A 24,510-nucleotide genomic window follows, 5' to 3' on the forward strand; every position below is an offset into this window, starting at 1 on the left:
TCAACCTTTATTGGAACAGATATTGCTTGTTTATTGATGGTTCCTTTGCAGTGACAGATTATGCAGATGTGTTGCATACAGTCAATGGGATAAAGTGAGCTGACGTTACACGTATATGTTTGCTTTTAATCAGGTTATTAGTACTGATGTTTCAATGTGGGCGGTGCGGTGTCACAGTGTGAGTTCTTGTTACAATATCGTGATGAACGTCTCAATGTTAAATGCTTCAGCAGTAGCAAATGGATGAACTGCAATAGTCTTAATATATTTAGAATGCTGCAGTATTGTAAAGTTTTTAACAGGGGATCTCAATGTCCTGTGCTTGGGAGCTCATCAGCACTCTTAATTCTGAAGTACTCCATTCTGTTTATTTTAACAAAGTTAATGTACTGAATCGGCTAACTTTATTTAAAATCGCTGTGCTTAACATATGGCTAGTAGTGGTAAAGCATTAGAACTATTTGATTCATTGCAGATGGCAATCTTGGTATATCATGCAAAAAAAAAGAAGGAGTTTGCATCTCTAAGTGAAACAACTCCGTCTGAGTGTTTACTTTGCAGTAGGGTGGAGGTCTGACTGGTGCAGCGCTATATAAATAAAATGTATTATTATATCTAAACTGAGCAGCAAATGAATAGCCATTAAATGGTTGAAGTTGTCCAGCGTTTAGCTGTGAAACCAATAACGAAATCCGCTCTTATCCAATTCATTGTTCCTTATCACTGTATGTGATTTTAACTATATTTATATTGCTACATGTAAGTGTTCAAAAATTGTATTATTTGTTCATGGCTTTCTTCTTTTCTCTTTCTTATTTCTTAATACAATTCAAAACTTTATCCTTGAAATATTTCTTATTGTTTGTAACCTGTGTTATTAATATCATCTTTGCTTTTATTTTATTGTATCTCTCTGACTATTTGTGAAGCTACTTAGGCATTTGAAAGGTGCTATAAAAATAAACTTTGGATATTATTTAATAGCTAAATATCTAAAGTGCTTCGCAGTTAGGAGACCTGGGTTCACTTCCCGGGGCCTCCCTGCGTGGAATTTGCATGTTCTCCCCGTTTCTGCGTGGGTTTCCTCCAGGTGCTCTGGTTTCCTTCCACAGTCCAAAGACATTCAGGTTAGGTGCATTGGCAATCCTAAATTGTCCCTAGTGTGTGTGCCCTGCGGTGGGCTGGCGCCCTGTTTGTTTCCTGCCTTGCTCCCTGTGCTGGCTGGGATTGGCACCAGCAGACCCCCGTGACCCTGTAGTTAGGATATAGTGGGTTGGATAATAGATGGATGGATGGATATCTAAAGTGTGTCATTAAGGACTCTCAGTTGGCAAAATCCATTTATTCCTACATGTGTTGCTAGATGACATCCTCCCAGTTTAAACTCACAAGGAGCCCCCCAGGTTTTGCATGTTATTTATTAAGTGAATGATCGGAGATGTTGCTATAACAAATGTTCAGAATTTAATGTTCTGTAAATGGATGCTTGTAGAAATGCAACATATATATGAAGAAACTTTCATCCTATCATTTCTCCAATTATTGTTATTAACACAGTTCAAGTAGTGATAAAATAAATCTAAAATGTGAGTATATGGGTGGTGAACTTACTGCTCACAAGAGGAATCTCAAAAATAAAATCAAAAGCATTTTTGAAATCAGATAGCCATTTGTTTACACTAGTTGCAGGTTAAGCTAACAAATGACATCAGAGCACACTTGCAATTTAATTTCCTGCATTTTTGATTTGTAGTTGCAAAAGTGTTTTCACTATTTAAAACAGATCTTGAAATATCATTGAAAACCTATGCAGTTATCACTGCAATTCTGCATTAAAATTGTCCAGACCATGGAACATCTGTTACATAGCTGTAGTTACATACCCTGATGTTTTTATTACATTTTGAAAGTACAGATACAATGTAACTATGTAAGTACACTTGTTTTTGGATCAGTGATAAATTGTTACATTGTAATTATATTAACTGTAGAATAACAATGACAACTGAGTAATTAACTATAGTGTTACTTTGTATTACACAGTAAGTACGGAGTAATAACTCATAGTTACATTGTACTTATAAAGGTAATTACATAGTAGTTGCAGTGTAATTATGGACACTTAATGTAAAGTGTTACCGATACATCCATCCATCCATTTTCCAACCCGCTGAATCCGAACACAGGGTCACGGGGGTCTGCTGGAGCCAATCCCAGCCAACACAGGGCACAAGGCAGGAACCAATCCCGTGCAGGGTGCCAACCCACCGCAGGACAAAGCTAAAATTAAATAAAACAAAAAAAGAAAATGGCAAAACACTAAAAGTAAAAACTAAAATGAAAAAATATCTTAAAACTAGATAAACGCTGGGTTGCAGAGTGGTGCATTAGGCAGCAGTGTGGTGCCTTCTGATAGTCTGCATGTTCTTCTTGTGCTCATGTGGGTTTCTTCTAGATACTCATGTTTCTTCCCACACCAAGCATCGAGGAGGAATCTGTTGGTAGATAGGTGTCTTAAATTCTAAGTGTGTTGATGATATTTCAGTTGAAATGGAGCCATTAGAACTGTTCAAGTGAAGCTTTACTTTTACTTTCAGTTCCAGTAACAGTAAAGTAATAATTAGTGATGAGTGAAACAGCCGAGTTTAATTTCAAACACTTTCATGAAATTGGATGCAATGACAAAACATTAAATTGTACAAATTCGCAAAACATTAAATTCACTACAAAGACTTTTTTCCAGAATTGTGCAATGTAGGTAATCAGCAGCACACCAGTAAAATATATTATATATTATGGCTTTTGTTCACATGGCCACAGAAGACTGAAGTGTGCTTTTTTAGAAATGCAACATGTTGCACATTTTCTGGTACAAAGAGACCCCAAAACACACCGTTGTGCGCATTACTATGTTTTCTCAACTGGGAAAATGCATTAAACGGGAATTAGCTCATAAAAACACTCCTAGACAGGAACAAAACACTTTTATTCTCGTCTCAAGGGTTTGAATTTCATGGATCACAAAACAGATGTTTTACTCAAGCTTTCATTGCACATTTAGTTTTGCCTGAATTGCAAACTCGTTGCTAGAAAAAACACATACACTAACATTTGGTATTATAAAATCAGTCAAATTCTTAAGTGAATTCATTGTTATTTCATTATCCTATTAATACCCTGTACTCAAACAAAACATATGATTGTATCTTTCATGTCACTCTCCTTAACAGATCCAAATATACTTATAAATATTATTACAAGATAAACATGTTGTGCAGGAAATATGCTCACTTGGTGCACAACAAAGCCATTTCAAAATCCATCACCCTTCATCCTCTTTGTTTAACAAGTTAACTGTTTTTTTATTTAGTCATTTGTTGGACATTACAATTCTAGTTTTAGTCTCATTTCCACACCTTCCATTGTCTTTAATAAATGAATAGAAATAATAAAACTGCTCCATGCCCATTGTGTTGCTTCTCATATTTCCTCCTCTCATTTGCTGCTTTCTCATGACTTCATCCATTTTCACAATGGTCTTCAGTTACTACATGCTGCTTGCTGTGCTTTGTAGATCTTCCTCATAACTGACCACCATCCTTTAGCTGTCCACAAGCCGGTATGTCACTGTTTTCATGTCCTTTATTCTTGGGGAATAGCCAAAGAACTGCTTCTGTGTGGGACACAGACTTTATTTGGTGTTATCTACATACAGTGTTTCCGTGACTATTATGCATTTCACCTTACAGTGCCCTTGATATGCCCGTTAACTGATCTTCATATCAGAGGTATCATTTCTAATGGCTTATAAGCAGCCTAGTAATAGCAGAGGAAAAAGTTAAACGTGTCTTAAACAGAATATGATGAATGTGCTTCACACACACTGACAATTGCTGCTTTACATTTAATTTTTTTTCACTTCTTGTTGACATTCATCATTTAAAAAATGAAATGATCATGGTGGGGCTACATGATCTTTTTGAACTGAAGCCATGGTCTAGAAGTACATATCAAAAGTACGTATTTGTGTTTATCTGCTGAGGTTACAAAGCCCCTTCACTACAAATTCAGATGTGCATCCCATGGTGAAGATGTCTAGTCACATCTGCCCCCTTTGCTCTTTCCAAGATGAGCTTTGCTCACCTGTGCTCCTAACTGGACTTTTTTTATTTTTTTCAGAGATTATGAATGATGTCATCAAGAAAGTGAAGAAGAAGGGAGAATGGAAGGTGAGTTAAAGCATGAGTTAATGGTGAACAATAACATGAGGATAATGTGTATGTAGATGATGAGCAAGTAAAGAATGAAGCAAGCACATCTGGAGAAGGAATGAATGAGAAAGTGAAAGTGTGGGTGATGGTGTAGGTGTGACACAGGTTGAAGAATCAAGCCAACAAATACATGTGGATGAACAAATAAAGCAAATATAAGGAGCGAGGAATGGAGTGAATGAGTATATTTGTTAAGGGAGGAGTGTGAAAGGCAAAAATGTGAATGAATTCATGGATGAGATGGTGAACAATAGACGGATGTGTGAGGGCTAAGAGAATGGAGTGAGACACAGAGAGTACTGGTAGAACTTAACGTTTCTTTCACTGATTGCAGGTTCTGGTAGTTGACCAGCTGAGTATGAGAATGCTGTCATCATGCTGCAAGATGACGGACATCATGACGGAAGGGATTACTAGTGAGAATGCTGTTCTTTTAATGCCCTTGTTTTCCATGTTAAAATGCTTGCCTTCTTTGGTCTTGTCACCGCTGGCGGAAATGAATGGATTAGCTGGTGTCTAGTATCTTATCACACTGACAAAAATAAAACACATGAAGCATCCTGTGTGAGATTAGTGGGAAACCAATAGTACACAGAGGGTGATATGAATGTAGAGCATATGCATAATTTGTGTGACCTGCTCTTGGGGGGTCTGCACATATACAAACCTCCCACACTACATGTGAAGAACCTGCCCACATGCTGACAATGAGTTGTGGCCTATATGTAGTTTCTGTACATATAGTGACCCAGCAGTGTGACCTACACATGGGGTACCTGAACATTTAGGGAGCATGTAGTGTGGCCTTATTGAGCATGTGGTGGGGCTATCATGTAAGCAATAGCATGTCTGTCCTTCACATGAATTGGTGAACCTACATTGTGGCCTATATCTGAAGTGTGTACACATTTTTGCATAGTCTGGTCACCATGTGTGGCAACTTCACAATTAGTGAGATGGAAGTGTGGCCTGTGTATAGGGTATATACACAGCTGGTGATCATGTAGTGTGGCTTGCAGATTGAGCACATGCACATGCAGTAGAGTTTCTTTACATGTAGTGTCGCTGTAGTGTAGCTTTCTTGTATGCACAATAACTGACCATGGAACATGCAAATGAAATACCTGCACATTTCCCAACTTGGGAGTGTGCCTTTTATGTGGAGGTTGTGCATATCTTGTGATCTTGAAGTCTGGAATTCACATGGAGTTACCACATAAATGTTGAACCTGCTGTGTGGCTTGTGTCTCAAGTGTGTAAATATTTTATGGCAGCGTAGTCTGGTCGTCATGAGGGGCGCCTGCACAGGTAACGACCATTGATTATGGGGTACCTACACAGTTAACAAACATACAGTGTACTGTACATTTTTAGTGTCAGACCCTGCAATACAACATGCAGTTCATGGCAATATAGTATGGCTTACATCAAGGGTTACTACACCTTAGTGACCCTATGGTGTATTCGTTTCATGGGATTCTTGCACATTTTACTTGCACATTTTACCAGTATAGCTAGCGAGCTTAAAATATGGCCTGTATATTGCATGCCTGTGTAGTCAGTGACAAATCAGTGTGGCTCACTCATGATGTTTTTGGTGGACAGTCCTGCAGAATGTGACTCCTTGTTTGACTGTGGTTCACTTTGTAATTGACAGTTGTTGAAGACATCAATAAACGGAGAGAGCCACTGCCCAGTCTGGAGGCCGTGTACTTAATCACTCCTTCTGAAAAGGTAAATAGAGATTTGCTGTCTTAGGCTAAACTCTTCATTTTGTGTTTTCAAACAATTTGTGCTGTAGTATTTTTTTATTCTCTATAGTACTTTCCAGCCCTAGGCTGTATAGATTATATACTCGATTCTGCTTTTCACCACTTCTTAACTCCAGTTCCCTTGCCTTCACTTTCTATTATCTGCTTGCTTACTTCTAACTTTTTTACTATTTTATTCAGTTCAAACCTGTTTTCATAGCACAAAACAGGCCTACCAAAACAAAGAGTTTAAAACATGTGGTTCCAGGGATGTCATACCACCATACATTCATCTACAGTACTTACAGCACTTGAGCCTGCTATAAGACACTAAAAGTCTCTGTGTCATGATTCTGGACTTGTCCCATTTTTTTTCCTTGTGAATATGTTTTTCTTGTATTCGTAGGGTTATTATTTATTTTTTAAACAATTCATTTTGTTTGCAGTGGCCGTTTTGTGTTAGTGGTTGTGACAGAGATCAGCTTAGGAAATTACATGTGTCTTGTTAAATTTAGGTGCTTTCCCACCATAGGAACTTTGTTTTCCAGAACCAATGAGCTCCTGGACAATGAAGGCCACTTGTAGTCCATGGCCACTTTTGTGTGTTGCACTCCCTCTGTACAACAGGATCTGAAACATTTTGTAAAATATGTGACATGCACAGAAGAGTGATGCTGTATGAAGTGTGTCGCTATCAGGAGTTACAGGGGACACCTGAACCTTATTACTTTGAAGTGATCACAAATTCAAGGGGGAGATTATTGCTGTGTTACAGTACACCAGGAAGGCCGCTATGTAGAAATGAGAAATGCACCATGATCGGGACTTCACCCCCCCTTTGAATTGATTGGGACTTCATGGGGAGATTTATTGCTTCGACTGCATGGCACGATGCACCATGGAGGTAGCTATAAAGGGTGATGAGGTGCGAAATAAAGCGCTCCATCTTCACAGATAATTCTTCAAAGTCCAAACTACTAACAGAATTGTAAGATGGTGCCAGTGCTTGTGGTGAAGCAATCAGCACAGTTCATCGCCCGAACCCCACCCACAATAGTTCTTGTATGGACGAGAAGTATATACCCTGGAATAGGAGCTAAAAGAAGTACCAGGAATTACTTACCAGAAACTACAAATGTCCCAAGTTCTTGCAATGGGAATTCTACAAATGTTTCTAAAATGTCCCTGGCTTTTCAAAAAAGTTCCTGTGCAGGGAAAGCATCTTATGTGACAGTTAAAAGATTAGTGTAATTAAATTATCTGAGCTATGAGTTTGTTTCCATTATTTCCTTAGTTGACTTCATGGCTCCAGACTTATTGTTTTTGTTTTTTAAATACAGTTCATGGTATAAATTGGTCTGGAGTCTATCACAGCTAGCTAGCACAGGGCAGGAACAAACCCTAGAATGGGGCCCAGTCCATCACAGATTGAACACACACACACCAGCATTACTATTTCACCTAACCTGCATGTGTTTGGACAGTGGAAGGAAACTGGAGCACCCATACATAATACAAAACTTGGGGAGAAATTTTAAGTGTAAAAGTAAAATATGTAACAAATTAAAAATAGCTTAATGTTAGAAGTATCAAAAATAAAACAAATGAGTTGAAGTTGTGTGTAACTGAGCATAATTATGATTTTACAGCAATAACAGAAACCTGGCTAAATAACAAAGATGGGGATGAGTATAATATAGATAGTTACACATATTTCAGGAAGGATATGACAGAAAAGAAAATGAGAGTGTTTGCTGCCTATGTTAAACAAAATTAAATGCATGTCTCCTTCAGTTGGACAAGGAGCCACATTTTAGTGAGGATGTCTGGATTCATCTGGAAAGCATTAGGAAAAGAAGCCTTATTTTAAGAGAGTGCTATAGACACCCAATGCAGACAGTAGTTTCAATGCACAACTGTGAAGTTAACTTTGGTAGGGCAAATTTTGAGCACATATGGTAATGTCTAAAAAAGATAAACTGTGGTAAACATTTAAGTTTAGAAACAGTCAAAGAGCAGTGGAACAGATTTACAATGTTATACATATAATGCAGGACAGATACATCCCAAACTTTATAATAAATAGAAAATTGAAAAAAGGCTCTGCAGTGGGTTAGAAAGGAGTTAAAAAGAAGTTGTAAAGGAAAAACCAGCTATATACAGTGTCTTAGACTGATAACTCCAATGCAGATTCTAGGGCATATGAAAGCATGAGGGCAATAATGAAAAAGGATATTAGGGAATCTAAAAAGCAGATAATGCCAAAGATGACACAAATACATTCAGTATTTTAGAAGTAAAAGAAAAGTGAAGGAGGAAGTGAAGTGTATTAGGAATTGTTAAAGGGGAATTAAAAAATGCAGTAAATAACCTCCAAGCAGTAACAAGGGCTACTAAGGAAGTACTGAGTGACTTGTAAATTGTAAAGTGGTAAGTACTGCTTAGATTAAATAGGCCGAAATCAAATAAATCACCAGAACCAGATAATATTTATTCTAGAGTGTTTAAAAAGGTTAGTGAGCACATATTTTTAAGACTTCAATATGCACAGGGAAAATTCTGATGGGCTGGAAAATGGCAAATATCCCGTTATATAAAAAGGGTGATCCAAGCAACTATAGGCCAGTAAGCTTAACATGCATCACAGGTAAATTAATAGAAGGAACTAATAAGGAAGAGATTGAGAAAGAACAGGAGTTTTACAGTCAGCAAGGGTTCAGAAGAAGGAGGTCATGTTTTACTAACATGCTGGAATTCTATGAGGAGACAACAAAAGGGTACGATCGAAGTGGAGCATATGATAACATTTGATAAGGGACCATCAAGCTGAATGAAGTGGAAGTTCAAGATGCACTTTGTAGATGGGAACGGAATTGGTTAAAACACAGGAACCAGAGAGCTATGGTGCTAGGAACCTTCTCAGAATTTCAGTGATGTTAAGACCTCAGGGGTCACTGCTAATATATATAAATGATTTAGATAGTAATATGAATAATAAGCGGGTTAAGTTTTCAGATGATACCAAGCTAGATGATGGGCAGATAATCTAGAATCCAGTAAATCATAACAGAGGGACCTGGACACCATACAGGTTTAGACAGATTTGTGACAGAAGAAATTTTATAAAAGTAAATATAAAATATTTTATGTAGGAAGTAAAAATGTTAGGTTTGAATACATAATGGGAGGTCTGAAAATTGAGAAGAATTCAGGAGTCTTAATGGACTTGACACTATCAAGTGCCAGAAAGTATTCAGAAGGCTATTAAGATGTGTTAACAGAATGTTAGGTTGTATAGCAGGATGTGTGGAGTGCACACATGTCCAATGGGGGTTATGCTTTATGCAATGGTGAGACCTCATCTGGAGTATTGTTTGCAGTTTTGGTCTCCAGGCTACAAAAAGGACCCAGCTGTGCTAGAAAATTCCAGAGAAGAGTGACTAGGCTGATTCCAGGGCTACAGGTGAGGAATTATGAAGAAAGACTAAAAGAGCTGAGCCTCATCAGTTTAAGCAAAAGGAGATTAAGAGGTGACATGATAGAATTTTGAAGGGAATTAATACAGTGAATCAAGACTGTTACTTTCAATAAGAACATGGGACACAGTTGGAAACTTGTTAAGAGTAAATTTCACACAAACATTAGAAAGTTTTTCTTCACACAGAGAATCATAGACATATGGAATAAGTTACCAAGTAGTTTAATAGACAGTAAGGCCTTCAAAATTAGACTTGATGTTATTTTGGAGGAGTAAAGTGGACTGAATGGCCTATTCTTGTCTACATTTTTGTAATGTTCTAAAATACTGTATACTGTAACAATAAAGAGCCGAGGCTAATTTCTATCCTGCTATCCTTGAATTCTCATGGGTTTCCTTAGGGACTCTGGTTTCCTCCCACTCTCTAAAGATAGGTCACACTTTCATAGTGCTCTGTTGGTGGTAGGTGAGAGACTAATAAAATGTAGATTAGAGTTAAACAACAATAAACTACAAAGAGATAAATACAACTTCATACAAATCTGACACTTAATAAATAAATACTCCTGCACACATATGTCATTTGCTTTTTTTGCTATGCAATACAATCTTCTCTTCTACTGTACAGGCTGGACCTACCAGGTAATCCTTTCAGCCATCTGTTCTAGTTGGCTCAGAGAAGAAGTGGGAGGTGTCTTAATATTTGATGAATTTTAGCAGCTCTTTCCCTCCTCTTCTATATTCTGCTTTAAATGATGTCCTTATCTGTGTGTAGCTCTCCTACTTGCTAGAGTGGAGGGACCACATAGCAGTCCTGTTTTCTGTTTGACCCCATTGGCCTTCCTCTTGACGTCTCCCTTGAAGATTTTTTTCACTGAACTCCATTGAACATCAAATAGCTTTTGACCATCTCAGATATGCAGGTGTTGTTTTGTGAATGCCTTGAAATTTGCCCTTTATTTCACTTTTTATTACCATGTGGTCATGGTACAGTGGTAGCACTGTTGCCTTGGAGTAAGATGACCAGTGTTCTCATCTTGGATCCATCTTGGATCTATACGACTTTCCTCCGGATGCTCCAGTTTTCTCCCACAGTCCAAAGACATGCTGGTTAGGTGGATTGGCAACGCTGAATTGGGCATAGTGTGTATGAGTGTGTGTGTGAGACTGGTGCCCTGTCTAGAGATTTTTCTTGTCTTGTGCCCTATGATTACTGGGATAGGCTCCAGCCACCCACAACCCCACTCAGAATTAAGTGGGCTTTGAAAATAATATGGTACTAGCCAACGCCCGCCTTAGCATATGGCAGTGTAAGAATAGGAACAGAAAACAGTGAAAAAGGAATTCAGAAATCAAGAAGAAATAAATACTTCTTGAAGGATGCAGTGTGCATGTAGGATTTCCAGCCAAGCAGGATTACATGTGAAAGTGATAAATAAATCAGGATTTCCGAATTTACGTATTATGGCCATGGCATCCCGATAGTTTTGTTGCATGTATCTTGGACTTCCTGGAAATGTGGACAGTAATATGATCATTTTGCCTACACGTACGTTGTTATTTTCAGCGTTTGCTTTCAGTGCGTCTGATAGTTCCACACGCAGATCTTGTTGATGTCATCTGAGATAGTTGAGACGCGCGCCCTCTGTTTTAACATACGCATCTACGACGTACTGTTGGAATAGTTTGCTGCTGGAGTGCAAAATACTAAATGTATTCCTCATTGCTAATCTGTACGCATAAAATTGGCATTGAGTAAGCCTTATTCGTTTAGCGGTTCTTTTATCAGGAACATGTTGTAAATCTTTGTGCTAGCCAATGTCTCCGTTAGGGAATAAAAGTGGGTAAACCATAGGATCGCAATTCATATTGAGCGTGGAAATCTGTTTACAGGAGTTGCCTATGGGATAGATACAAATGTCCCTTTTGGCAGGCGGTTCGCCATCTTCTCCGACAAAAATCGCTGCAACATTGGTGTGACATATCGGGGCATTGTATCGTCGTAAATCTTGCCCCGGGTTTTCCCTGAAAACCATTCGTACAGATGCTGTTGGATTGGACTGAGCGATTTCATGCATGTGTTTGTATGATTTAGCGAAGGGGTTGATGGTTCTGAGCATGGAATCTAGGTGGAGAAGTACATTTTCGCTGCATGCAGAGTTTGCTTTATTTTGTAAGCGTACTTCAGTAGCTTGCGCTGTGTCAAAAACATACAACTGTCCATATTCTGGAGAGGTAGAAGTGTTAGCGTATAGTGGAGAGATTTGGTGATAAATTTGCCCGTGTATTTTAAAACAGTATGGTCCGTGGCCAGGAGGTTGAGTTATCTGTGCAGCCATGGAAGCAAACGCTAGAGAAGAGATGTATTCTTGAATGTGTTCACGATAATTTTTAGCTTCTGATGTTTGCTGTGTAAGAAGCTGTTGTAAAGACACAGGTGGCTCCTGCAAAGGTGGTAAAGCTACTTTACTGTTGTGGCAGCATCTCAAGTACTTGTTGGATGTATTACACTCAGCAGGCCAGTATAGTGCATGACATGGAGGAGGACGAATAGGAATTGAGAAATGCCGTGTCGGCTGCATGTGGGCGGGATCGGATTTGAAGAGGAGCCGCAGGTAGCGTGGGGTAGGGTTTGGAAGAGGACGAATAGGAATCGAGAAATGCCGTGTCGGCTGTGTGTGGGCAGGACCAGTTTTGAAGTGGAAGCAGGACAAACCAGAAGAGAAATACTGTATATATAAGAGATGGTATTACCAGGCTTCTCGTATCACCTTTATCCATATACTTGACTGTCTCCATTCTAACTTCCCTCTTTTCTTATTTTTCTGATCTTAAAACTCAAAATGCTCTCTGTGTTCTCTCCACAGTCAGTACAAACACTGGTTGGTGATTTTAAGGATCCCCCCTCTTCAAAGTATAGGGGAGCACACGTCTTCTTCACAGACTGTAAGTATGATGAAATGGCTCACAGCAAGGACCATTACTGCCCTGTCACAAATAACACAAAGCCCTGCTCCTTTACAGTTGAATCAATGAGACATGTGGGCAACCAACAACAAACTGCTTCTATTATTTTGATTTAGACATTTTGTGCCATGAGCCCTCTCTTTGTGAATTGTTTTTTAAGAGGCAAGTTGTTCATTAGTATTTTAGTATTTGCATATATTTACTGAGGGTGGCTTGCACTCACTTTTCCTTAAATAAATATTCCTCACTGGGGGCAAATACACCCTCTAGTACAGTGATTCAAAACCTTTTTGAGTCACAGACCAATTTAACAATCTGATAAAAGCTATGGACCCCCTTCCTCAGTAATATTCACATAAACACAACTTTGCATGCAATGAATATAATGTACTTGATTGTCTCATACATATATGACATACACATATACTGTATTATTAAACTTTAAAGTAAACAATCTAAAAAAACACTCCTTTTTTATGCAAAAAGAAATGGCCACTCATTATAATTATGAAATACAATCCTCTTGTGCAAATTAAAACAGATCTACTACTACTACATTTTCTACTACCATCACTACTACTACTACTACTACGACATCTACTCTAAATCAACAGTACCAGGCTGTATAGTGAATATAAATGTTAATTTTTATCTGACCCTCACAGACCCCTTGAAACCTATTCATGGACCCCCTAGGGGTCCACGGATATCAGGTTAAGAACCCCTACTCTAATACATCTCTTACAAAACACACAGTAATGAGGACAGTCACTTTCAAGTTGTTCTATGATTTTATACTGCTTTATGAGTTTTTGTAAGGCCACTCATCCCCTGCAGTTATTAGTGCACATAGTTGCTCTCAATTTTTAAATTAATGGTGAGTATTTCCTCCTACTGAGTCTATCCCCAAGTGTGTTTTATGCACCGGATTTACCCCTGTGAGTACAGCAGCTGTTTTTTTGTCTCTTATTAAAATAGCCAAGTGATGATATAGTAAAGATTACTTGCCCCACATCTGCCTTGTATGAGGATACTCCAGTGAGGACAGTTACTGTACCTTTTCTTACAAAATGTGCAACAGTGAAGGCAGTTGTGTCACAACTTGGATTTATGCATTTGCCTTGTCTGTACTGCTGCTTTAAAATATATCCTTCAGAGGATGGCTTGCCTCATTTCTCCTGTCAATAAACATACCCAATATAGTAGAAATTCCTACTTTTATAATATATATGCCCTTAAGGTGAATTGTCTCACAGAATGTTTCATTTTTCAAGGACTCGAGTACACATGGTGTAGCTCAGGTACATTATAGGCATACATTTCCTGAGTACTATAATACTATTTAGCCAGTCTGCAGCTGCATGATACATGTAAATCAACAGATTTATGGAGGTTTCCTTTGTCTTTTCACAGCCTGTCCAGACCCCCTGTTCAATGAGGTGGTTAAATCTCGAGCTTCCAAGATGATCAAAACCCTAACTGAAATCAACATTGCTTTCCTCCCATATGAGTCTCAGGTGGGTGCCATGGGAGCACTGGAAATGTCCAGAGTGCTGAAGAGAATCAATCAGTCAAACTCAGTGAGGGAAGCCCCTTCCTCCAAGACACTGGGGTTAGTGAGGTCACAATAGGGTCAATACAAAGGTCTGCATATTCAAGACAGGAGTGTCTCCCTGGGGAGGTATTCATGTGGATGAGCATGCAAGGCAATGATCAGCCATTTGCTATTCTTCTTCTTTGGCTGGAGTGCATGCCATGCAGCAAATAGCTGGTTTCAAACTGCCAGGCCTTGGAAGAGTACTATTATGGTGACCCAGCTTCTGTCACAAATGATTAATGCCACAGACTCAGTTCCGCAGTTTAGCTGACTAAAAATCCCTCCCAGATGACCCACTCGGCCCTTCATTGATCGCTTGATAAATGCAAATCCTGAGCCAATCAGGAAGCACACTCTGCTATCAGAATGGAGGGAGTCCATCTGTCACAACTGGCTCAGTGGCCATCACATTACTACAGACAGATGGGAAAATGGAGGAGGGGAGAAAGATTTAGAATTAAAAGGAGTGTAGAGATCTGTAGCTGGCAGTTTCTGTTCATGCAGAGGTTATTCTGAAAGTAGGAGTAGTTCATATATTGTATGAAATGTAGGATACATTAGGAATACTCTGAATGTGCTTGCAATATGCTAAAATAGGAGCGACCCAGAAGTACTACAGGTGAGGTAAAATATGAGTGTCCAGTAATAGTGGAAACCAGTAGATTGTAGTAATAGATTTGGGCAGAAAAAAACTAGGGGTGTCCCATAAGTTGAAAGGATGCAAAAATAGCAGCACAACATACTGTAAGATGTAAAGGCAGGAGTAAGCATAAAATAGCGCATCCAATCCAAATTTTAGGAAGTCTAAATCAGATGGATACCAAATGAGTTTACAGGAAAACTAACAGGGCATCTGAATCATGGACAGACTAAAATAGGGGTCTTATATACAGTATGAGCTGCAGACATGGAAAAATCAGGTTGTTGCAAATAAGCTGCAGACTTAAACAGCAGAGGGGGTGGGAATTTCTTATGCATAAAGTCAAGAGGCTGGCATAAGATAATAAAATGTGCAGCGTATGTCCAGCGTCCACAACAGGACTGGAATGTCCAATGATAAAAGGCAGCAAAAAACACAAAAAAGAGGGATATAAGGCCTAGAATGAAAACAGACAACAAGATGTACATACAAAAAGGGATGTAAGCTACATCTATTGAACAGAGGTTCATAAATGCATGATGCGATCAAAACAAATGGATTTACCATTGCACCATTAAGCCTGTTTTAATAAACAGCCATTATGCTATGCTAGTCTTAGATGAGCTGCAAGACAGTCAATATACAGTCATCATACAGTATATGATCTATGAGCACACTAATATATTTGACCTATATTTAAAGTATAAAGTAAAGATGCCCAGTTTTGAAACACAGCATGTCAAGCAAATATTTCAAGGCAGTTCTATAATAATTGAATTCGGACAATACTAAAATAGGGCAACCCCAGAAAATGAATTTACAATATTTCAGTGAGATTGCATTTTTTGAGATTTTGTTTTCTTAATGTAATCCATTTAATATAATCTGCAGGTCTATTCCCTGGACAACTCTGATGCATTCCAGAGCTTCTATAGCCCACATAAGACTCAGCTAAAGAACCCTGTGATGGAGCGTCTAGCAGAACAAATTGCAACTCTCTGTGCCACCTTGAAGGAGTATCCAGCAGTGCGATACCGAGGGTGAGGAGATAGAAATATCCTCTCTATGACACTAGGCTGCTTTTAACCTGTCTGACCTTTATTCCTCTGTCTATTCCTCCTACTTAAGAGAGTACAAAGATAATGCCACTCTGGCTCAGTTGGTTCAAGACAAGTTGGACGCCTACAAGGCCGATGACCCAACCATGGGAGAAGTGAGTTAAAGGGTGATGTTGGTGAGGGTTGGTGAAGTTAGAGTATCTGTGTCATCTTTGAATTCTCTACTGAAATGTCCAGGGATACCAACTAGGTGGCATCATTTTGAGCTATTAGTAAAAGCTCTCTTTACTTCTGTTTCTCTGCAGGGACCAGACAAAGCCCGTTCTCAGCTGCTGATTCTGGACCGTGGCTTTGATCCAGTGTCACCAGTCCTTCATGAACTCACCTTCCAGGCCATGAGCTATGACCTGCTTCCTATTGAGAATGATGTCTACAAGTAAGAAGAGCCTCTTCATCCATCTCCAATTATTATGCACATGTTGCCTTGGTGTCCACTCTAAATGGACAGTAGATAGGTCTGGAGCAGTTATCTACTGTATATTTCTGCACACTCTGTTGATTGGCACATCTGTTTGTGTCCTAATGGCCAAGATAGAATGCTTTCCAACCCACCTTCTCTTCCATGAATGTGAAGGATAATGGAGCCTCATTAATAAACAGCTACCAATGTCCTATCATGTGGACTCACCACACTCATTTCCAAGTTTCATTTCCTTTTATGTGGTTAGGTATGAGACAAGTGGTATGGGGGACTCAAGAATGAAGGAGGTGCTGTTGGATGAGGATGATGATCTCTGGATGGCCCTGCGACACAAGCACATTGCTGAAGTCTCCCAGTGAGTAATGCAGAATAGACTTTTTCAATAATTTACATGGATGAAAAAGGTGAGGAGGATGCTTTTCTACTTTTTTTTAATTACTTTGTAGTCTTCATGTTTACAAATACCAAATGTTACTAGTTCAGAGACGTGCCTCTAGCTAGGGTACCTATCATGAAGCCCCTCATAAAATATCTGCTCAGTTCCGATGAGTTACAGGTTGAGACAAGAAGGGCCAACTCAATTTACCTGTCACTCAGTGAGACAAGAGGGGCTTCTGTTTGGATATCAACTCAATTTTTTCCTGTCACTAGCTCAGAAAGAAGAGCACCTCTTCATCTTTGTAGTGTTGTGTCATTGAGTGATGCAATCTACTGCTGTGTTGACCAGTTAGTGCTGATGAGGAATTTGGTGAAGTTGAAGAGGCTTCTATTGACCTTGAGACTCAATATTGACTGGTGTGGTCAAAGTAAGGTTTAAGAGTGCCAATTGTCAGTTTGACACATTGACCTTCTTTTTTCTTTTTCTTTTTAGGGAAGTCACCCGCTCTTTGAAAGAATTCTCTGCCAGTAAGAGGATGCAGACAGGAGAGAAGGTGAGTGGAGGGCTGGCTGCTCTACTCATTTCTCTGCTGGACAAAGCTCTTGCTCCTTCTTAAACAGCTGTCTATTGTCTATCTAGACCACCATGAGAGATTTATCTCAGATGCTGAAGAAGATGCCTCAGTACCAGAAGGAGTTGAGTAAGGTGAGAGAGTATCTGTTCCTGGTGGTAAATAAAGACATTTTGTCAAGGCAAAGCTCAAGTTCTCTTGTATAAATGAAGAGAGCTAGATAAGCAGAAAATAAGTGTGATAACAAAAAAATAAGACAGTGACTTGGACTGCTTGCCTTTTTTAGTACTCAACTCATTTGCACCTGGCTGAAGACTGCATGAAGCACTACCAAGGTACTGTGGACAAGCTCTGCCGTGTCGAACAGGCAAGTCCAGATTTAATTTTCCTTTACCTTAGAAAAACTGTACCATGCACACGAACCTTTGGGAGTTTTGTGGCTCTGCATTGGGGTCTGCATTTAATATATGTTACTGGCTGCTGTACGAAAAGCTGAGGACAACACCAATTATGTTAATACCAGATTGATGTGCCAGTGACTTCAGTGCACTCATTTTCATTTAACAATTTTAACATTTTTTTCACAAAATTATTTAGAATATTGTGTCACAAAATACATTGATCTTCTCAATGGAATAATAATAAGATTTAGCCTAATAATCAGAATACTTAGAATATCATGCCTTCTTACCTGTGTCTCAGATTCACTAGCATGAATTTGTAAAATCTCCTAATCACTCACCCAGTTCTTTAGATAGCCCTCCTGCAAAGACAGACAACTAGATTGACTCACCTTTTTCCTTAAAATGTCCAATGTTTAGGTCAACTCATTTCATCAGATGTATCAACCCAAGTCATTATGAGGTCAGATTTACACAGGCTCCTTATGTGATGCTCCCAGAGATCAGTTCACTTTACCCAAATCTAGAGTATATTATCTGTACTCATTTTAGTTTTTCCATTATGAACCACCAATCTCAGTTTTTCCACTAATAATAAAGGTGATGTTTTCTTTCACAGGACCTGGCAATGGGTACAGATGCGGAGGGTGAGAAGATCAAAGATCCCATGAGGGCCATCGTCCCCATTCTCTTGGATGCCAATGTTTCTACTTATGACAAGATCCGCATTATCCTTCTGTACATCTTTTTAAAGAATGGTATGTTAGTGGAGCACAGAGTTAGGGTCCTTGGAGGCAAGTAGAAGGGTGCTTCTATGCTGAGCAGTGTAGATTTGTTTCACTCCAAACTGCCTGGTACTTCATTGGAACTGGGCCCTCCATGTGATAGTCCTTTGAACTGGCTAACTTCCTCTACATTGTCTCTGTTATATATTCCTACTTATGGCTTTTTGCCTTCTTTCTTTCACAGAATGTACATAGTATATGCATACTTTACAGCAAGAGATAAAAAAAATATTTGAAAGGTCAAAAGAGAAATCAAAAAAAATTGATAGTGAAGCTAAAACACACACCAAGCAATGCTTTGAACACTACTCTAGTAAAAAGACGATAATAGAAAATTTAAGAACCCTCAGTGATAGAAAAGGAGAAATCTTGGAAGATGAGATAGTAATACTAAACAAACTGAACAAACATTTCATAAGTAAAAACATGATGAGTTCAGAGCTTTTAAAATAGAGTCAAGATGTACAAAAAGCTCACAATGTGTTGATGACTAATAAAATTCTGGACCTGATGGGATTTTACCAGTTGTATTAAAAGAAATGAAAGATGCTGTCTATAAGCCTTTATTAGGCATATTTCAGTAGTCACTTGAGAAAGGAGAAGTACTGGAGGACTGAAAACTTGCAAATGTGACTCCAGTCCTCAAGAACAAAAAGGTTCTTTGTAATTACAGACCAATAAGTCTTACTTCTCTGCCATGCAAAATTATAGAAACTATATAAAAATAATTTAGAGGTTGACACAACATTTTCGTGAACTAAGCAATGTGCAGAAGCAAATAAAAAGGCAAATAAAATGTGAAGCTATTTAGTTAAAACTGTTGAATATAAATATGCTCAGACTATATAATGCACTAGTGAGACAGCATCTGGAGTACTGTGTGCAATTTTGGGCACTATGTTACAAGAAAGACATAGTAACACTTGAACTTGTGTAGAGGAGAGCAACCAATACCATACCCATACCATATGCCATACCCTGACAGACTCAGAAAATTAATTAAACCAGTTTAGTGTCAAGTAGATTAGACTGCATGGGAACTAATCCAGGTCTTCAAAATACAAAAAAGACTTTGACAAAATAGATCCAGCAGAATTCATTCAACTTAAAAATGAATAATGTATTCAAAAAGATACCAGTAAAAATTAATAGGAAGTGCATTTAAGACTGAAGCTAGAAATCACCCCTTTGTGCAAAGAGTTGTGGGAATCTGGCGCAAACTACAGAGCCATGTAGTTGAAACAAAAACCTTGACAACCTTTAAGAAGTATCTGGATCAGATATGGAACAGTTGAGTTACTGTACTAGCCAAACAAGCAAGCAAATAGACTGAATTATCTCATCTCTTTTTTCAAATGTATGTTATTATGTTTATAGTAGCCCTTGTCAGTTTAATCAGGCTTGTCCACTGTCAACAAGCACAGCAATACTGCAGGCAACCCCAGGTCTACTCACTTGGTTTTGTCTCTCTCTTTGTATTGCAGGAATCACAGAGGAGAATCTGAACAAACTTATTCAGCATGCCCAGATCCCACCAGAGGATAGTGAGATTATCACCAACATGGCACACTTGGGAGTCCCCATCATCACTGATGTGAGTGCAGACTTTGGCCAGAGAGACTTTTTATCTGATGCCTGCTACTGCTGACTAAATGCTGCTGTCTGCTTGATACTTACTCATTTATCTCTCTTCCTCCTGTCCTATTAGTCCACACTGCGTCGCCGTAGCAAGCCAGAGCGCAAGGAACGTATCAGTGAGCAGACATACCAGCTCTCCAGATGGACGCCGCTAATCAAGGACATCATGGAGGTCAGACATTTTGCACGATGTACTTCATAGTATGCATTGACAGATGGTCAACCAGTTCCAAGGAGTGGCAGAAGATAATGTTGGAAAGACTGAGCAGCCAGCAGTGGGTTGTATTGCTCTGTCTGCTTTACAGTACAGCTGAGTCGAAAGTTAAAAGAGCTGAATGAGATCTCATTTATAACACTGTTCTGGTCACACCTACCTGCCTGCCCTGGATTAAAAGTAGAATTCAGTTTAACTCATTTGATTGTAATATCATAACAAACTGAAGTGTATTTGTTTGGAATTTTTTATCAATAATCAACATCAAACACACAAACTATAATATCAAATTTAAAACCAAATGCTTTATATTCATCATATCTATCTATCTATCAAACCAACATTGTACAATTCAGGGTCTTAAAGTGCCTTGCCTGAGCTTTACTTGTCAATGTTAGGCTTAAGGCAGGAAATAACCTTGTAGGGGCACCACTTGATTACACCGCACACTCACTCATGTTGTCACGCATAATTATGCAAGACCTATCAATTGAAACTGAATGCTTTTGGAATGTGGAAGGAAATCTGGAATCCCTCAATAAAACATACACACATTTTATATATATATATATATATATATATATATATATATATATATATATATATATATATATATATATATATATATATATATACTAGCAAAATACCCGCGCTTCGCAGCGGAGAAGTAGTGTGTTAAAGAGGTTATGAAAAAGTAAAGGAAACATTTTAAAAATAACGTAACATGATTGTCAATGTAATTGTGTTGTCATTGTTATGAGTGTTGCTGTCATATATATATACATATACACATATACACACACATATACACACATATACAGATATATTATATATACATATACACATATATTTTTTATATATATATTTTTTATATATATATATATATATATATATACACATACATACATACATATACACACATAGATGCACTTACAATAACATAGAAATCAATATAAACAACATTAACATCATTATCATATGAGAATATGAAGTAATATATAAGAAGCACATTTCATATAAATATAAATTATTAAACAGTAAAATCTTCTTCAATAATTTGCTACCGTGGCTTTTCGTTGGTCTGTCCAGGATTTTAAATCACATGTAGCTTGCAAACCGTTTCACGTATTGACTTGAAATGTGGTACACATATAATACGTCACGTCTGCTATCCGCTTTATGGGTGATGAATGTATTACTCTTTTTATGTTTATTTTATTTTAGAATCAACTCCTATCTGCGCACACCAGGGCGGCCGTGGGCAGATGCGTATGGTGTATTCACTCCATGTTATCGTGCATTGCGCTGTCACTGGTATTTTCATAAAAGAATTTGAACAATATATAAGAAGCGTATAAATTATTAAACAGTAAAACATTAACATTTAAGAAGTAAAGTTACATTGAGTACTAGTGCAGTGCCTTCGGGTATACCTCATTTTTTCTTTGCCCATTACATGCTTAAATGTATACATTTTTTGGTGTACCTACCCGAGAACACGCGACATATAACCGACCGTGGGAGAAGCATGGATTTTAAACACGCGTTGAGTTCATCTGCTGGTCTCCCTCGTGGAATAACTGGTAATGTTTGAGTAAAATCTACAGCGAGTAAAACGACATTACCTCCTTTTTTTTTTTTACGATCTCTGAGATCTTGCTTTTTTCGGTTCAAGGCTTCATAAGCTCTTTTATGTTCAATGTTGTACTTAATAAGTACTAATTATCCCAAACCATCATCTTTGAATGTTGCAAGACTTTCGCCTTGTATGTAGATCGGGGTAATTACATTCATTGCATTCCTAGTCTGAATCACAATCTGATTGTATGGGTGGTTACCTGGCACTGTAGGGTTGCCACCCGTCCTTTAAAATACGGAATCGTGCCGCGTTTGAGAATGAAATTGCGCGTCCCGTTTTGAATCAATACTGGACGGGATTTATCCCGTATTTTTTTTATCATTTTTTTTTTAAAGCAGCGTCTCATGCAAATCATCCCACACGCATTTTATGAAGATGCCTCCTTTCCTACTTTTGATTGGGTAATACTTGATGTCATCGTTAGTTTGATTGGTGTTTTTAACTGTCCAGTGAGGAGGGCGTGTCTTTTAAGTACAGTCTGCAAAGTGTTGGCACTGAGATGTTGCGTCAGCGCCATAGTTGAAGCCCCTAACGTTGCGGTCAGGAAGTCGGCTAACATCCGCCATGTGCCGTCTTTCAGTTGCGAGAAGCAGATCATAGAATGGTTGAAAGTGTTGCCCCAAACGTTGCGCCACGGCGTGTGCTTCGTTTATACCTCGTGTCTTCTCATTAAACTTTTATCTCGCGAATATGTTATTGCAATCTGCAGCGGGAGCGTTTCTATTAACTTAATTTAAACTTATGTTTTACACCGTGCTTTGTTTCCCTTATGAACACGCTTGTATGCTTAACTCGCTCCGTTCTCAATTGTTTAATTAATTTTTTGCTCTTCGCTGTTTGCGGCTGTTCCTCCATTTCCCCTTACTTCGTTCTTTTATCTTGCGAATATGTTATTGCAATCCTTAACGGGAGCGTTTCAATAAACTGATTGAAAATAGTTTTGCATTTACCTTTTTAGTAAAAGGCGAGCTTTTAAGCCTGAGAAATCACCCCGTAAATGCACACGTTTAATTGGACATGTGTTAATATGTATGGTTACACAGTATTAAAAGACAGTGAACAACGTCAGTTACCTTTCTTCCCGCGTTTGATAAAAGGTGAGCTTTTAAGCCTGAGAAATCACCCCGTAAATGCACACGTTTAATTGCACATGTGTTAATATGTATGCTCACACAGTATTAAAAGACAGTCAAAAATTAACGTAACTTACCTTCGTTGCCGCGTGTGACTCGTGCTGTAAATGTCTTCCTTGTTTTTAGTTCACGTGATTACGTAAGAGGCGTGATGACGCGATACGTGACTCCGCCTCCTCCATTACAGTGTATGGACAAAAAATATGTTCCAGTTATGACCATTACGCTTTGAATTTCGAAATGAAACCTGCCTAACTTTTGTAAGTAAGCTGTAAGGAATGAGCCTGCCAAATTTCAGCCTTCCACCTACACGGGAAGTTGGAGAATTAGTGATGAGTGAGTCAGTGAGTGAGTCAGTCAGTCAGTGAGGGCTTTGCCTTTTATTATTATAGATATATATATATATATATATATATATATATATACTATTATATATATATATATATATATATATATATATATATATATATTGTGGAGCACCGGGATGCACACAGCCGCCCTAACCCAACACACAAAGGCAGACACAAGTTCCAGTCCATCACACACGATTTATTTACAGTTGGGGAGTGTTTTCTCTGTCCCCACAGCACAGTACCTGAGCACAATTCACAGTCCTTTACTCTTCCTTTCTTCTCTTCGTCTCTCTTCCGTCCTTCCACCTCCACACCCTCTCCGGCAAACTTTGTCCACTTCCTCCCGACTCTGGCTGCCTGAATGGAGCGAGGCGGCTCCTTTTATTCAGGTGCTGGGAGTGTTCCAGGTGGCTCTTCAGTATTACCTGCATAGTTTTACTGTCAAATAATGCAAAGAGTACGCAACACGTGTTTCGGCCTAATTCTGGGCTCATCAGGCATACACACTCACTGCACCCTCTCTCGGGGATTGAACCTCGGACGTCAGCATCACATTGCGCCACGGCGTGTGGTTCGCTGCTTCTCACAACTGAAGAGGGCACTGTGGCGGATGTTTGCCAACTTGCAGACCAACCACAAGCGTTACCTGGTAGGTAACCACCCATACAATCAGATTGTGATTCAGACTACGAATGTCATGAATGTGTATACTGTATATATATATATACAGTATATATATATATATATATATACAGTGATCCCTCGCTATATCGCGCTTCGCCTTTCGCGGCTTCACTCCATCGCGGATTTTATATGTAAGCATATTTAAATATATATCGCGGATTTTTCGCTGCTTCGCGGGTTTCTGCGGACAATAGGTCTTTTAATTTCTGGTACATGCTTCCTCAGTTGGTTTGCCCAGTTGATTTCATACAAGGGACGCTATTGGCAGATGGCTGAGAAGCTATCCAGCTTACTTTCTCTCTCTCTCTCTCTCTCTCTCTCTCTCTCTCTCTCTCTCTTGCGCTGACGTAGGGGGGTGTGAGCAGGGGGGCTGTGTACAGCTGCTTCCTGAAGGACATGCTGCACGGAGCTTCGCATACTTAAAAGCTCAAAGGGCACGTATTGATTTTTTTTATCTGTCTCTCTCTCTA

At 38.8% G+C, this 24,510-nt stretch overlaps 1 protein-coding gene across 2 annotated transcripts in view; it reads left to right on the plus strand.

Annotated features, from left to right (window-relative positions):
- stxbp1a (syntaxin binding protein 1a) overlaps nucleotides 1–24,510 on the plus strand; it is a 58,479-nt gene that overhangs the window by 18,695 nt on the left and 15,274 nt on the right. For both annotated transcript variants that reach the window (XM_028810224.2, XM_028810225.2), the window contains exons 2-16: nucleotides 4,180–4,229; nucleotides 4,606–4,687; nucleotides 5,929–6,005; nucleotides 12,368–12,446; nucleotides 13,881–13,984; nucleotides 15,596–15,744; nucleotides 15,833–15,917; nucleotides 16,068–16,198; nucleotides 16,491–16,598; nucleotides 17,115–17,175; nucleotides 17,262–17,327; nucleotides 17,480–17,560; nucleotides 18,214–18,352; nucleotides 19,864–19,973; nucleotides 20,088–20,189. In XM_028810224.2, coding sequence (XP_028666057.1) covers nucleotides 4,180–4,229; nucleotides 4,606–4,687; nucleotides 5,929–6,005; nucleotides 12,368–12,446; nucleotides 13,881–13,984; nucleotides 15,596–15,744; nucleotides 15,833–15,917; nucleotides 16,068–16,198; nucleotides 16,491–16,598; nucleotides 17,115–17,175; nucleotides 17,262–17,327; nucleotides 17,480–17,560; nucleotides 18,214–18,352; nucleotides 19,864–19,973; nucleotides 20,088–20,189 — 1,424 coding nt within the window. The remainder of the gene's footprint in view (nucleotides 1–4,179; nucleotides 4,230–4,605; nucleotides 4,688–5,928; nucleotides 6,006–12,367; nucleotides 12,447–13,880; nucleotides 13,985–15,595; nucleotides 15,745–15,832; nucleotides 15,918–16,067; nucleotides 16,199–16,490; nucleotides 16,599–17,114; nucleotides 17,176–17,261; nucleotides 17,328–17,479; nucleotides 17,561–18,213; nucleotides 18,353–19,863; nucleotides 19,974–20,087; nucleotides 20,190–24,510) is intronic.

The sequence above is a fragment of the Erpetoichthys calabaricus genome, chromosome 9, assembly GCF_900747795.2.
Source record: "Erpetoichthys calabaricus chromosome 9, fErpCal1.3, whole genome shotgun sequence".
Lineage (NCBI taxonomy): Eukaryota > Metazoa > Chordata > Cladistia > Polypteriformes > Polypteridae > Erpetoichthys > Erpetoichthys calabaricus.